The 14,981-nt window shown below is 55.7% G+C and overlaps 1 protein-coding gene across 1 annotated transcript; it reads left to right on the forward strand.

Annotated features, from left to right (window-relative positions):
• Positions 1 to 3,991: 3,991 nt before the first annotated feature.
• Positions 3,992 to 7,215, forward strand: IRF2BPL (interferon regulatory factor 2 binding protein like). The gene has a single exon (XM_036430522.2). The coding sequence runs from the start codon at positions 4,014 to 4,016 to the stop codon at positions 6,360 to 6,362; it is 2,349 nt and encodes a 782-aa protein (XP_036286415.1). The 5' UTR covers positions 3,992 to 4,013; the 3' UTR covers positions 6,363 to 7,215.
• The last annotated feature ends 7,766 nt before the right edge of the window (positions 7,216 to 14,981 follow it).

Raw genomic sequence — 14,981 nt, forward strand, 5'->3', positions numbered from 1 at the left:
TTGGCTCTGCTGACCTCTCAGACCCCAGCGCCAGAACAGTCCCTCTCGCTCCACCTGATGTCTTAAGTGGAGCAGCCCCCCTGGTTCTCCCACTGGCCCGTTCCTTCCCGCTGTGGACACAGTATTGTCATGTGGGATTCAGGGACAATCTTTCTCCAAAACGTCCATGTTCTTCCCTCTCACAATCCCTGGCACAGCCCTACACAGGGCCATCTCAGACAAGCATTGTCTTCATAAATAATGCTGATTTTTTTTTTTTTTTTTTTTTTTTTTTTTTAGGGCAGGAAGGGTATCAAGAGAGCTATGCTTTTTAAATTAAAGGGTTAGGAGACTTTAATGGAAGTCTGTTTAAATGCATGTTTATTTCTAACTTGGTGTGTCTAAAGATACCTCGTGTGTGTGTGTGTGTGTGTGTGTCCTTTAGTAACAGGGAAGACGGGAGACGTGTATGCACATACCAAACATAACATTATGAGAGAATCCAACTTGCTTTCTCCTGCAGCCTGGCTAGATAGGGTTGGGGCTAAGTTGCTAATCCTCAGTATTTTTGGTTTAATAAAGGGATGGGCTGTACAAATATTAATGTAAAGAAATGGGGAGACCAGACTAGCCAAAGCAAAGAGCCTTGAGTTTTGGGCTGATGGGGCTGTCACTCCATTTCCCAGCCCTATGTTTTGACTCACTCCAGGGTAGCTGTGGTGTGGGGAGGGCTGAAGTCTGAGAGGGTGAGGCAAGGTTCCTGGAGCTGCTCTTTGCAAGAGGAATCACTGCCCAGAGCCAGCCAGGCCAGGGAACGTTTATTATTGTTGGGGAGTGCACAGTGAGCTCACTGTTTTTGCAAAAACAGAAATCTGGCTGCTTTGAGATGAAAGAGGGGCTCCCTAGGGCTCTTCCTCTCCCCTTTCTCCCTATCCTTAAAAACTCCTCTACCTTCGCACCTAGGGCCCAGAATTAGTGGGAGATTGGGTGCTGGGAGTGCTGGATGGGGGAAATAGGCTCTGAAGGTCAAAATAAAGATAAACACTTCTCGCTGCTTCAACTGAACTTTATTACAATTAGTAGTAATGGTAGGAACAATGTTCTTTACAGTTTATGTAATTTACAAAGTACTTTAACCTGTTAACTATCAATAAGAATAATACACAACACTTACCAACAGCTTCCTACAAGCCTTGCACTGTGCTCTGCATACTGTATAGTAATTTATGTTACGGTCTGTGGCAGTGGCAGGCCCACAACTTCTGTATTTGGAAGAACTCAGTTGTGCTCAGTCTCTTTGGAAGGAGAGAATTGGAGTTTGGCTATAAAGGTGTCTTTGCACAGTACTTTACAGGAGATTGCATGTAATAAAGAATTAGGGTGGAGGGCTGATGGAAAATGTGAGCATCCCAAATCACCTCTGAGAACCCAAGCTTGTCAAAGTCACCTCTCAAATTAGATTTACTGGATTCAGCTCTCAGCGCCCTCTCTAATGGCCACGTGACCTTCCACAAGTTATTTAACCTCAACTTTCTGAGCCTATCAATCAGAGTTAATAATAGAATCTACCTGTAGATAACATGGAGGGTTTAATGATGATATAAGTAAACCACCTACCGGCGTCTGGCTCACAGCTAGTCTCGGTGACTTACCTCCTTATTGAGATAAGAAACAAAATGAAATTTCAAAGAGTTTTAATATGTTGGGCGCTATTATCCCATTTTGCAGATGTGAGGTTAGGTGAAGATAAGTAACTAGTTCAAGGTCACAGAGCAAGTACAGCAGGTCCTTCAATAAGGCATTGCTTTCAAAGCCATTTCTTCATAACAGTGATGTTGACAAAGAAATACTGTAGGATCCTTACTCTTGTTTATGACAGTTAGCCTATGGTAAACTTGATTTTGCTTAAGGTCATAGAACCTATTGATGATGATAAGCGAGGTCTTACTGTAAGTGATAAAGAGGGAATTCCATCCTGGTCTGCCAGGCTCCAGAACCTGAATTTCCTATATTGCCTCCATCCCTACCCAGGATTATCTCAGTTTTTATGATGGGAAAAAGGCAAAATAATAACAAAAAGCACCCCAGACCCAATACTTAAAAGAATCAGTGATGAGAGCTAAGAGCAACATAATCTGTTCTGCAATAAGCAATCTGAGGAGCAGTGATCCTGTAGCAGAAAAGAAATCACGGTCTTGCTCAGCCTTCTGGGCTCCACGGAATGAAATCACAGCACGTGAGAAATAACTGTGTAAATTGTGCTGTGCTTTACAAAGAGATATCAGTATTATTAAGTGCTGCCCCTACCTTCTTTTATCAAACCCGTAAACACCACTCACCTGTTTGGCCTCTCCGGCAGCTCTCCCTCCCTGCCCCCAACCGCAGCTGTGCGCAGCCAGTTGACTGTTTTCCTTAAGGCCTCCGGGTGCTCGTAGCTTCTTTAGACATTCAGCCAAAAATTTTAGACTGCGGCTTGCGGGGGGAGGGGTAGCTCACCCTGAATTCATTTAGCTCCGTCGCTGAAGCTCGGTTCCTAGACTAGTACACAAAAACAAGTCGAAAAGGCAGTTTCTGGAAGGATGGAAAGCAGCGAATGTTGCAGGTGTTCCAGTTGTTATCAATGAATGTAAATAGCCATGCCGCGGGGGATGGCGGGGGTGGGCGGGAGGTTTGATCGCAGATGAAACGGGTAATACCTCTAGATGCGATTCACAGCGAAAAAATTTGAAACAGGACATTTACATTCCCTGCCCGAGGTTGTTGGGTGGGAAGCGAGATCGGAAATGAGCTTGCGGTTTTTAAATGCATTTTTTACTCGGGAAAAGCCGGGCGAGGAAAGGAAAGGTCATCGTCTTGTTTAATTTCCACCCCCCAGCCCTGGACTTCCAGCCTTAGCTCGCGCCGAGCCTCAGCTGTTGTACACACACCACGGCGAGGGGGGAGGGGAGGGGAGGGCGGAGGCGCGGAGGAGGGGCCGGTGGGGAGGAATCTGGGCGCCCTGCCGCGCATGCGCCTTGCTCGAGCAACAAGTGGGCTCCACAGACAGAGGAAGTGTAAGGGGGGGGTGGGGGGGAGAAGAACTGGTGCAGAGCATGGTGGTGACGTCAGCGCTCCGCCCGGGCGGCATCCCGCGCGGCCAAGCCGGGGACAGCGCGAGCCGCAGCGCGAGCGGGAGCGCCGAGTCGCGCCTCCGGAACGTAGAGTAACAATCACAACCCCACATTCCGGGCGAGTGCAAGCGGCGGGAAGGGATGCGCCCCGGGCCCGGGCGCCGCGCGAGTGCCCTGCAGCCAACGTGAGCGCCGCCGGACGCGGCCGCCCGGGCGCCGGCCTGGTCTGGGGGCGGCGGGAGCCTGCGTGCGAGCGCTCCTCTCTCTCTGCTCCGGTGCGTCCTGGAAGCTGCGGCCGTGCCAGCCCAGCAGCCCGCCAGCGGAACCGCCGACGCCGCGGAGGGGCGAGCCTCTCTCGGTCCTCACCCCCTCCCTGCCCCGGCCCTCCAGGAAAAGCCGCGACTTCAGCAAGATTGGACCCGGGCGCACCGGGTGGCACTGCACCCTCTAGCCCTCGCCCCGGGGAGCCTGGCGGGGAGAGGACGCAGCTCGTAGGGGGGAACCCGCCAGGGAGAGCTTCCACTCACCAGCCACTCCGGGGAGGGGGCCAAGAGCCAACGGCGGCCGGCACCGGGTACCCTCGCCCCCTCCCCCCGGGCGGGCCTGGAGCTTCCAGTTCGAGTCCGCCGCACCAGGAAGAAGGCGCCCGCGCTCCCCTCCGGACCAGACAGCCGCAGTCGGAGGTGGGGGCGAGGAGCGGGCTGAAGTCGTCCGCCGCCCGGGGTGGCGGAGCCCTCGAGGAGAAGCACTGCGCCGCCGGCGGTGGAGAATCGCGCGCCCTCCAGCCACAGGGGCAGAACTTTCTCGCCCCCCCTCGCTCCCCCGCAGCCGGACTCCCTCCCCAGCCGGCCGGTCCTCCCCGAGGAGAAGAAGGCTCCGCGGAGGCAGCCCGGGCGGGGGCCCACCTTCCCCGGGGCCGGCATCATGTCGGCGGCGCAGGTGTCCTCGTCCCGGAGACAGTCTTGCTACCTGTGCGACCTGCCTCGGATGCCATGGGCCATGATCTGGGACTTCTCGGAGCCCGTGTGCCGTGGCTGCGTCAACTACGAGGGCGCCGATCGCATCGAGTTCGTGATCGAGACCGCGCGCCAGCTGAAACGGGCGCACGGCTGCTTCCAGGACGGCCGCTCCCCGGGGCCGCCGCCGCCCGTCGGGGTCAAGACGGTGGCCCTGTCGGCGAAGGAGGCGGCGGCGGCGGCAGCGGCGGCGGCGGCGGCCGCTGCACAGCAGCAGCCACAGCAGCAGCAGCCGCAGCCGCAGCTGAACCACGTTGACGGTTCCGGCAAACCCGCCGTGCTGGCGGCCCCGTCCGGCCTGGAGCGCTACGGCCTGAGCGCCGCCGCCGCTGCCGCCGCCGCCGCCGCCGCCGCCGTGGAGCAGCGCAGCCGCTTCGAGTACCCGCCGCCGCCGGTGAGCCTGGGGAGCGGCAGCCACGCCGCGCGGCTGCCCAACGGCCTGGGGGGCCCCAACGGCTTCCCCAAGCCCGCCTCGGAAGAGGGACCCCCGGAACTGAACCGCCAGAGTCCCAACTCGTCTTCCTCGGTGACGGTGGCCTCTCGGCGTGGGACGCACAGCGGGCTGGTGTCGGGGTTGCCCAGCGCCGGGGGCGGCGGAGGCCCGCAGCTCACCGTGCCCCCCAACTTGCTGCCGCAGACGCTGCTGAACGGTCCGGCCAGCGCCGCCGTGCTGCCCCCACCGCCGCCCCACGGCCTGGGCAGCCGCGGGCCCCCGACCCCCGCGCCCCCCGGGGCCCCCGGCGGCCCGGCTTGTCTCGGGGGCGCGCCGGGCGTCTCTGCCACGTCTTCCTCCTCCGCGCCGTCTTCCACCTCGGTGTCGGTGGCCGAGGTGGGCGTGGGTGCCGGCGGCAAGAGGCCCGGCTCGGTGTCCAGCACGGACCAGGAGCGGGAGCTGAAGGAGAAGCAGCGGAACGCCGAGGCCCTGGCGGAGCTGAGCGAGAGCCTGCGCAACCGCGCGGAGGAGTGGGCCAGCAAGCCCAAGATGGTCCGCGACACGCTGCTCACGCTGGCCGGCTGCACGCCCTACGAGGTGCGCTTCAAGAAGGACCACTCCCTGCTGGGCCGCGTCTTTGCCTTCGACGCCGTCTCCAAGCCCGGCATGGACTACGAGCTGAAGCTGTTCATCGAGTACCCCACGGGCTCGGGCAACGTGTACTCCAGTGCGTCCGGGGTGGCCAAGCAGATGTACCAGGACTGCATGAAGGACTTCGGCCGGGGCCTGTCCTCCGGCTTCAAGTACCTGGAGTACGAGAAGAAGCACGGGTCCGGGGACTGGCGCCTGCTGGGGGACCTCCTGCCCGAGGCGGTGCGCTTCTTCAAGGAGGGCGTGCCGGGCGCGGACATGCTGCCCCAGCCCTACCTGGACGCCAGCTGCCCCATGCTGCCCACCGCGCTGGTGAGTCTCAGCCGCGCCCCCAGCGCGCCCCCGGGGACCGGGGCCCTGCCGCCCGCCACCCCTACCGGCCGGGGTGCAGGTTCCAGCCTGCGCAAGAGAAAGGCGTCCCCCGAGCCTCCCGACTCGGCCGCCGAGGGCTCCCTGAAGATGGGCGAGGAGCAGCAGAGGCAGCAGTGGATGGCGAACCAGAGCGAGGCGCTGAAGCTCACCATGTCGGCGGGGGGCTTTGGGGCGCCGGGGCATGCGGCCGGCGGCCCGCCCCCGCCGCCTCCGCCCCTGGGACCCCACTCCAACCGGACCACCCCGCCGGAGTCGGCCCCTCAGAACGGCCCGTCCCCCATGGCCGCCCTCATGTCGGTGGCAGACACTCTGGGCACCGCGCACTCGCCCAAGGATGGCAGTTCCGTGCACTCCACCACTGCGTCCGCGAGGCGCAACAGCAGCAGCCCGGTGTCGCCGGCCTCCGTGCCTGGGCAGCGCCGCCTGGCCTCACGGAACGGGGACCTGAATCTGCAGGTGGCGCCCCCGCCGCCTAGTGCCCACCCGGGCATGGACCAAGTGCACCCCCAAAACATTCCGGATTCCCCCATGGCCAACAGCGGGCCCCTCTGCTGTACTATTTGCCACGAACGTTTGGAGGACACGCATTTCGTTCAGTGTCCATCCGTCCCCAGCCACAAATTCTGCTTCCCTTGCTCCAGAGAGAGTATCAAGGCCCAGGGGGCCACCGGCGAGGTGTACTGCCCCAGTGGAGAGAAATGCCCCCTGGTCGGGTCGAATGTACCTTGGGCATTCATGCAGGGCGAAATCGCAACGATCTTAGCCGGGGATGTCAAAGTGAAAAAGGAGAGAGACCCTTGAACCCACAAGACGGCCACCTCCTTTGACCTAGACCAGCTCCTCCAAGCCAGAGGGCCCCTCCACATCTATCCACATCTATCCTCTCTTCCCTCACCCCCCCCCCCCCCCAAGATGTAGAATTGTGAATATAACAAAACTGCAAAAAGTTAGTCTTATGTATAGACATTATTTTCGTCGTATGTTTCTATATTTTGAAACTAAGGTATGTAACTTCTTCATTTGAAGGATAAGCTGGTTTGTGTTGAGCAGTATAATATTGGTTGGGTCACATGCATCATACTTGTTAGCATTTATTTGGTGGCAGGGTGTTTGCCTAGGTACAGAATTCATAGCCCTTAGCAACACTGCTGCTGGTGTGTATTTTTGTAAATGTTACACGCACTCTCTAAAAGGGGGAAAAAAAAAAACATAAAAAGAAAATGATTTTTTTTTTTGCCAAGGCCAGTGTTGCTGCCTAAAAAAAAAATAAAATAAAAAAAGCTATAAAATGGTGACAGCTTCTTTCTAAACAGCCCCAAGTGTTGAAGTCTTCACTTTAAGTTGTTCTGTTTTGTTTTTCTGTTTTGTTTGCAAAAAAATGGTAAAAGGGGATGGAGGGGGTAGGGCGGGGCGTTTTTTGTTGCAAGTTTGTGAGGGAAAATGTTTGCGTTTGTTTCTACTGACCTGAATGTGTTGGATCTTCACGTGTTGTTTTGTTTTTGCTTTCTTGATGCACGGATGCTTTTGAACAGTAGAGCGAAATGCTAGACATGGAGAATTTGCTCTGTTTGTCCTTTATACATTTCTGTAGTTAACAGAACACTGTAATGTGCCTTGGAGCTTAGTAACTTGTAATAAATTCAATTGATATTAATTCTGCCCTGCGTCTGCAAGTGTGTTTTTCTAGGGGTAGGCCACGCAGTTCCAACAGAGGGGACACTCCCCACCTCCAACTAGAACACAAATGCTGGTGCCTTTGAAAGCTCCGAGCTGGCATCTGTAGAAGGCCCTGTGCTGGCTGACTGCCCCTCCCCTTCTCAGTACCAGGCTATTTACATTCACCTCTGGGGCAGGGACAGTTGCTGACTAAGCAGTTTCTGTTTACTCTTCAGCATTTCTATTTTGTCCCGGATGCACCCTGCCTCAGCTGCAAATGGCAGTTAGGAATGCTTTTTGGTGCCTTGCCTTGTGGCCATGAGTATATACTGATACCCAATGCACTATGATTTGTGCAAGGTATGGGGGGGGGTGAGGGTGGGGGAGAGGGGAGCATCTATGCTGCTTTGCCTCAGATGTGGTAGAAATCACTGTATTTGCACATTTAAAGCAAAATTGCCACAGAGCTGAGAGCCATCAATGGAGGCAGGAGAGGTGTGGGCAATTGGAAACAAATGCGTGTACTATTAAGCTTCCAGCTGATGCATTGGGAAAGTAATTTCACCTCATTCATTACACGTTTTTCTTCCCTCCCTTTTTGACAAGTATTTCTAAAGACATTTAGCTAGTTAGAAGAAACTTGTGGGGTGAGAGGAAGAAAAAAACACACACCCAAACCCAGTTCCTGAATAAAGGTCACTTACGCTATCCAATGAAACCCATTGCCCTGGTGAAGAAATGCAATTATTCTAATCAGCATCCTGGTGGCATTTGTGAGGTACACAGGGGTGGGGAAGGGGACTGGGGAACAGGAATGTCCTTTGGAGCTGTGAGCCCCCTTGGCAGTGTCCAGGCTGGAGCTCTCCCAGAGCTGGGGAAGGCAAACAAGCCCTGGGTGAACCTTGTCCTTCCCTGGGAGGCACGTGGAACAAGAGTAGAGAACAGGAGGGAGGAAGCAAAACAACCAGCAGCTGATCTGAAATCCATTCCTGGCCACACCCCATTCCTGGTGGGGGGCAAGCTGAGCCAGGACAGTTCCCACCGAGAAATAAGCAATAAAGGAAGACTTTTGGCGTGTCTCCTCCCTACAAAGAGGGAGCAGGAGGGTAGGGAGATGGTTTGGATGCCGGCTCGTTTGGGGAAAAACAAATCACGGGTTAGCCCAGAAACATCACCCGTGTGGAGGTGTGGAGGTTGGGTTGGTGTTGGGGCTTGCTGTTAATAACAGCCTTTCAGTTTCTGTTCCTGCCTTACCACCACCCTCACTGAAGTAGTGGAAACCATGACTGTGTGTGTGTGTGTGTGTGTGTGTGTGTGTGTGACTGTGTGTGTGTGTGTGTGTGTGTGTGTGTGTGTACATGGCAGTTGATGGATCTGCTGCAGCCTCTTAGTCTTGGTGCATGGGAGGTGCCTGGCTCACCTCTTTAAGAATCTCCCCACATATAAATAGATATTCGTGTCAGCTCACTGCGAATGTGTCCTTGCATTTTCATCGGCTGCCAAGTGTTGTATTGGTGCTTGTGAGTCATGAAACCTATTTTCATCCTCAGGGGTAATTAGCTTGGGGGTGATAATGCATAGCAGACTGTAGGAAGAGTTAATTCTAAAACCCATCCTTGCCTGGCTACCAATCACACATTTCACTTAGAGGTCTGGGTTGGCTTTTCTCATAAGCTCATTAATAAAAACCAAGCATGCTTCGCCTGGAAGATCCGCTGAGGTGCTCCCAACCCCCCACGCTCAGCGCTCACACACTCAACATGGGGAAAGCTCAGCCGCCTGGGGATAAGGATAGAGTGTCGCTGGTGTAAGTGAACCGCCGATGAAAGAAGGAGTGGTGGGTGCGGCCGTAGCATGGAACAGTACGCGATGTGTGCGGATTACCTGTCTGGGCGTGGGCCCTGCGAGCGCTGCCTGGTGACTCCAAGTGGAAGCAAGCCCTGCTCTCTGCCCCTGTGTGCACATCTGTGCCTGCCACCTGCCCCTGTCCCTTCATTGCTATAGTGTTACCTTCCGGAACCTTTAGGATTACAAGACCTTTGATTTCGTGCACAGAGGTGGGGAAGGGGCCTGTCATTAGAGCTGAGAACAGTGTAGCTTGCCCCCCTTCCTCCCCCCCATTTCGGTCTGTTTCTGGGTGCGTTATGAGCAGGAGAGCTGGTGGCTATGATAACGAGGCACCCAGCGAAGGTAGCCTGTGGGTTTCACTAAGGAAACCTGCCCTGATGAGACCTGGGGGAGAGGAGGAAGGGAGTGGGAGGGAGAAAGTGGGCTGGGGTGGGACTCCAGACTGGAAGTGAATTATAATGGCGCAGTTAATTAAAGTTTACCATAGCCGGGGGCCATTTGTTAAAGGGCTTCACTCCCTTCTCCTTTTTTGGAACCATGTGACCTTTCTCTTTGCTCTGACCAATTCAACTGCTAGCCTGGCTGCTGTGACCAGTCTTGCTTTGATCCCTCTGCGAGATTGCTCCTCCTCAGAAGCCTTCCACACGGCAGACCCAGGAAGCTTTTTCCTCTTCTGTACCTGGGCGTTTGGGAGGGTTTCAGAGATTCAGACGGAGGTCTGTGGGTGAGCCTGGGCTTCCTTCGCCTCCAGGCCACTCTGATCTCCCCCCTCCTCCATTGTCCATCCTTCTCACTCCCTCCCCGTAAGAGGCATAGTGGCCAGCACTTAAAAATTCATATCCACATTGTATTTATTTATATGCGTTGTCTGAGCCACTGACCCAAGCTGGATGTGTCACTGGTGGTGGGGGCAGCGGTGTAATCCAGGGAGAGAGTGAAGAAGGTTTTAATAGGTTGATTGGGGTCATTCTTTTTACCTTGATCTCTGAAGGCTGCACTATAGGAGATCCAAAATGTTAAGTCCGGCATTCACATGTCAACCTGCTCAGCCCACATGGGCCTGCAAGCCTACGTAATTAAATGTAGATTCAAGTACATCTAGCCCAGGCTGTTGTGTAACCCGTACGGGAATTCACTTTGCTTTCTCTCATACTTGATCCAATTAAGGACACTGGAACTGGGGATGAGTCATCAGGTCATCTAGTGAAATGCTTTCTAGACCTTTCTGAGCTTAGGGACACCTTAGAAAAACCCGATAAACATGATGGGTTCTTTCCTAGAACCTACAGGTACGCCCACTCAAATGGATTTGCATACATTTTCTTTCCTTTTTAATATCAAAGTTATGTATTTATTTTTGAGTAGATAATACATTCCTTTGGTTTAAAATTCAAAAGATGAAGGGGGAATACAGAATAACTGTAAGGTCTCCTTTCTATGACTGGCTCCTCTGCTATTCAGTGTCCTTCTGGGATACATGCAGCGTTCCCTGGTTTTATAAAGGGGTTTATGCACATGGAAAGCCCATCCATGGAACCTGAGGTTAGAACTTAGGTCTCCTCCATCCACCTCATACAGACTAGGGCCAGAGAGGTGAAATAACTTGCCTAAGGTCACACAGCAGCAGAGCCTGGGCTGGATCCCTCTTAGGGAACAGTTCAAATAGACATTAAAACACACACACACACACACACACACACACACACACACATAAGGACATGCAGCTTAATGAGGGCTGTATTTGAGAAAGGGTGATGATGAGATGGAGCCAAAGGAGAAGGAGTACCTTGTGGTGTGGGGATCAGTGCTTTTACTAACAAGCATTTTGCTCTTTGGGCTCTTGCAGCCAGACCTTCTGGGGAAGGGAATGTGTAGAGAAGTTTCTAGGTTTCTGACCGTAAATACCAGGTGGGCCTCAACGAATGGAGTCTTTTTTTCAACCGTTGAGCTGTGGACCTTCATCACCTTTCCCTTTGCTGATTGGAAATGTCTGAAGGTTTCAAGACAGCCAGGTAGGCAGCGATCTGGGCATGGAAGTACGTAGGGAGAGAGAAAGGAGGGTGGACCAGGGCTCCTCCTGCCTTCCCTCAAGTTGTCACCCACCTCTGCCTGGCACTCTCTCCCCACCGCTGAAGAGGGCACTGAAGGGGGATGTGAAGGCGACAGCAGCCTGCCAAGTGCTGGGAGAAGCACACTGTGCCCGCCAAACTCTAGTCCAGCCTGTGCAGAAGGTGTGATAATTTCCATTTTACGGATGTGCCAAGTGGGCTCAGAGAGGTCAAATACCCAAGGTTATTCTTGATATGCCTATCAGGCCCAGGCAGCCTGGAGCCTGGACTCTCCTAAGCTGCTTTCTGTACAGGGCCTCTGACCCCTGACCCGCAGGGTCCAGGTCTCAGTGTGAGCCTGGCCAGCACCAGTGAGCAAGGCTGTTCACTGAAGGGGCACTAGGAAGCCCCAAAGAGAGGGCATTTCCCAGGCTCTGTTCTGGGGACGCCTGGTGGTGCTGTCGAAGCAGTATGTCCAACAGGGGTCTGGAGCAAACCTGTTCTGCAGTTGCTCTCGGCTGCCTGCTACCCTCAAATTCAATGAAAGGATGAGCCCATCACTGTCCCAGCTCTGGCTGAACAGAGAGGTGGGCAGGAAGCAGGCGCGGTTCTAATCTCTATAGGGAAGACTGCCACTACGAGCTTGTTTTATGGAAAAAGAAGCGACAATTAACTCTTGGGCCTGCCTTGGTTGTCCCATCTCTTTTGGGGTCACTTACTTCTCCATGGGTACCATCTTGTGGACCCACAATCGGTGGGTCCTCCATTCAGGCTGGACTTAAGGAAAAGGAAGTGTCCCCACCTCCCCTGGGCCCTCGCTGGCTCAGTCTCTGCCCACTCCGGGCCATGGCTCCGTGGCAGCCCATCCTCTCCCACACTGAGCGTGTCCCGTCCTTGCCTGGAAGCCTTCCTTGGCTTCCCGTTGCCTACAGGAGAAAGTCCAAATTTCTTAGCACAGCAAGCAAAGCCCTCCACCATTTCTCCACCCCAGAGGGAGAGGATTTTAATTTTTAAAAAGGTATTACATATACATGGTTTTTTTAAAAATTCAAACAGCATGAAACGATACTCAGTCCAAAGTCAGTGTTCTTCCCTGTCCAGGACTTCAGCGGCCCTCCGCCAGGGAAAGCGCTGTTGGCAGTTACTTTGTGTATTTGGTGCCCAAAGAAGCTTAGATTTATAATATACATCTCCTGGGGACAAGCCACGGACAAGAAGAAAGCAAGGAGCTGGCCTTGGGTCACAGCTCCAATCTGGGTCTGGGGTGTCCCCTACCCCCCGTCAGAGATTAGCTATTGCTCTTCAGAGACTCCTGAGCAAGGTGTGTGTGTGTGTGTGTGTGTGTGTGTGTGTGTGTCTTTGGCCCGTACATACACTGCTTTGGTTCCTTGGGCTACTTAAGGGAGCTCTTGTGTGGCTGTCTGGGGGGTTGTCTGGAAGGAGTGGGGTGGGGTGGTGGCCGAGGAGGCCAGGTGTCCCTGGCAGTGTGCAGTGCCTTCCTCACCGATAGCTGCCCATGGTGGCTTCGAGAAGCTGCAGAATTGCTTTCTTGGGTGACAGACTGGGGAACTGTGGCTAAAAGAAAAAAAGGAGGGAGAAACATCACTTTTTTTGAGAGTAGCCTTATCGTATACTGTTTCTCCTTTATCGTGGCAAACGCTTAAGGTCACTGGCTCCTTTGACAGGAAAATACCCATAGTAGGCACTGCTGTTACCTCCATTTCACAGACAAGGCACCAAGGCACGGAGCAGGAAATAACTCACCCCTGCCTGGCGGCACTCCTCTGGCCTGGAAGGTCATACATGAGCGCCCTAGCCCACCCTCCACCGCACTGTCCCCCAGTGCCAACCCCCTCTCCACCGCACTGTCCCCCAGTGCAACCCCCCACCCTCCACCGCACTGTCCCCCAGTGCAATCCCCCACCCTCCACCACACTGTCCCCCCCCTCCACTGCACTGTTCCCCAGTGCAACCCCGCATCCTCCACCGCACTGTCCCCCAGTGCAACCCCCCACCCTCCACCACACTGTCCCCCAGTGCAACCCCCCACCCTCCACCACACTGTCCCCCAGTGCAACCCCTCACCCTCCACCGCACTGTCCCCCAGTGCCAACCCCCCTCCACCACACTGTCCCCCAGTGCAAACCCCCACCCTCCACCACACTGTCCCCCAGTGCCAACCCCCCTCCACCACACTGTCCCCCAGTGCCAACCCCCCTCCACCGCACTGTCCCCCAGTGCCAACCCCCCTCCACCGCACTGTCCCCCAGTGCCAACCCCCCTCCACTGCACTGTCCCCCAGTGCCAACCCCCCTCCACCGCACTGTCCCCCAGTGCAAACCCTTTGGGCGGGCGGGGCCTGGGTTTGCGTTGCCAGGAGGAATGAGCATCTGAAATCTGGAACCTGAAAGTGGTGATTCAGGAGCCACAGCCCGGAGGCTGGGCTGCTCTGAGAACAGGTTTAGGTCACTGGGGGTGCCTGGGGCAACGCTGGCGGCCAGCACCCCAGGAGAGGCAGCTCTGGAATGCTGGGCCACGTGACCAGGAAGGAATTAACTGTGCGCCCCTGGGTCTCAGCCCAGACAGTCATGTGACCACCTCCTACAAACTCCACCCTCCCCCTCGTCTGCTAGGAGCCTTAGGCCTACAAGGCTCAGTCCGGCTGAGACCAGGCAACCAATTCCTGGCTCTGGGAGTTGCCAGCATGCCCGCGTGGGAGAGAGGCAGCCCTCTGGAATTAGGACCATTGTAGGAGACAGAAAGAGAGGCAATTGGGAGCTTCCCAGGGTAGGACAAAAAGGGGGGAAGCTGGACTGCTGTGGGGTCCCCCCCCTAACCTGGGATTACACTGCCCGGCCAAGCCATGTGCCCGGAGGCAGCTTCTCAGGCTTCAGGCTGGTCCTGCCCCCGATGGGCCTCCCTGCCGCCTCGCCTCCGTGAGTAGGGAGACCCACTGGAGCTGGGAGAGGCAGGGCAGCAGCTACCACTCTTCCTCCGCCGCCCAGGCACAGCCTTGTAACTGACCTCCACCTGTCCCCAGCCTGCCCCGCCCCCACCGAGACAGGAGGGGTCAGCAGGGGTCAGCCAGCCGTAGTGGCTGCCTCCTGCACCCTGGGAACAGGGAGGGCCTCTGACAGCCGCACCTCCTTTTTTTTAATCCCACATGGTCCAGGTCAAGCCCTCCTCCTGGGAACCAGCTGAGTCAGAGCCTGGCCCTCTTATCCCTTCATCTGCTGTCCCACCTGCCGGTGGCTTCTTCCCAGGCCTCTCTCCCCTCCCCCCGCCCTCCCAGGTGAAGTGCCCGCAGCAGGGCTCCTGCTCCCTCGGGATGGCAGAGGATGGCAGAGGTGGCTGGAGAAGCCCAGAGCAGGCTGCCGCTTCTGTCCGTAAGGCCGCTCCCCTCCCTTCCGTCCTCTGTCACCCCCTGCTTCTTCGGTCTCATCAAAGGCCCAGGCTTCCGTAAAAGGCTTGGATTCACCCAACAAACTGGCTGATGGGTCTTTGGGTTGGAATCCTGGCTCTGCTGTTACCTTTGGGGAAGCTCATTGGTCTCTCCGGGCCTCACTGTCCTCCCGTGAAATGGGATACCCCTCACGAGGTTGTGGGGAGAATTCAAACACCTAGTGTGGGTCAGTGTCAGCACCGGCTCAGCTTGGCTCTTTGGCTCATAATGAATGCTGGCTATTGTCACTCTACTCTTGCTTGGCTCTGGTGCCCTCCCCTTTCTACGCCCTCCCCACCCCCCCACCTCCCTGTGCTGGGAAGGGAAGGGGATCTTTAAGTGCTGTGGCCACAGGAGCACAGGTGGGGCACTGGGGAAAGACCCCTTCCAGAAGGTGGGGCCTGCAAAGGAAGGAGAGAGAGGGGA

This window comes from Pipistrellus kuhlii, unplaced genomic scaffold (assembly GCF_014108245.1).
Source record: "Pipistrellus kuhlii isolate mPipKuh1 unplaced genomic scaffold, mPipKuh1.p scaffold_m20_p_1, whole genome shotgun sequence".
Lineage (NCBI taxonomy): Eukaryota > Metazoa > Chordata > Mammalia > Chiroptera > Vespertilionidae > Pipistrellus > Pipistrellus kuhlii.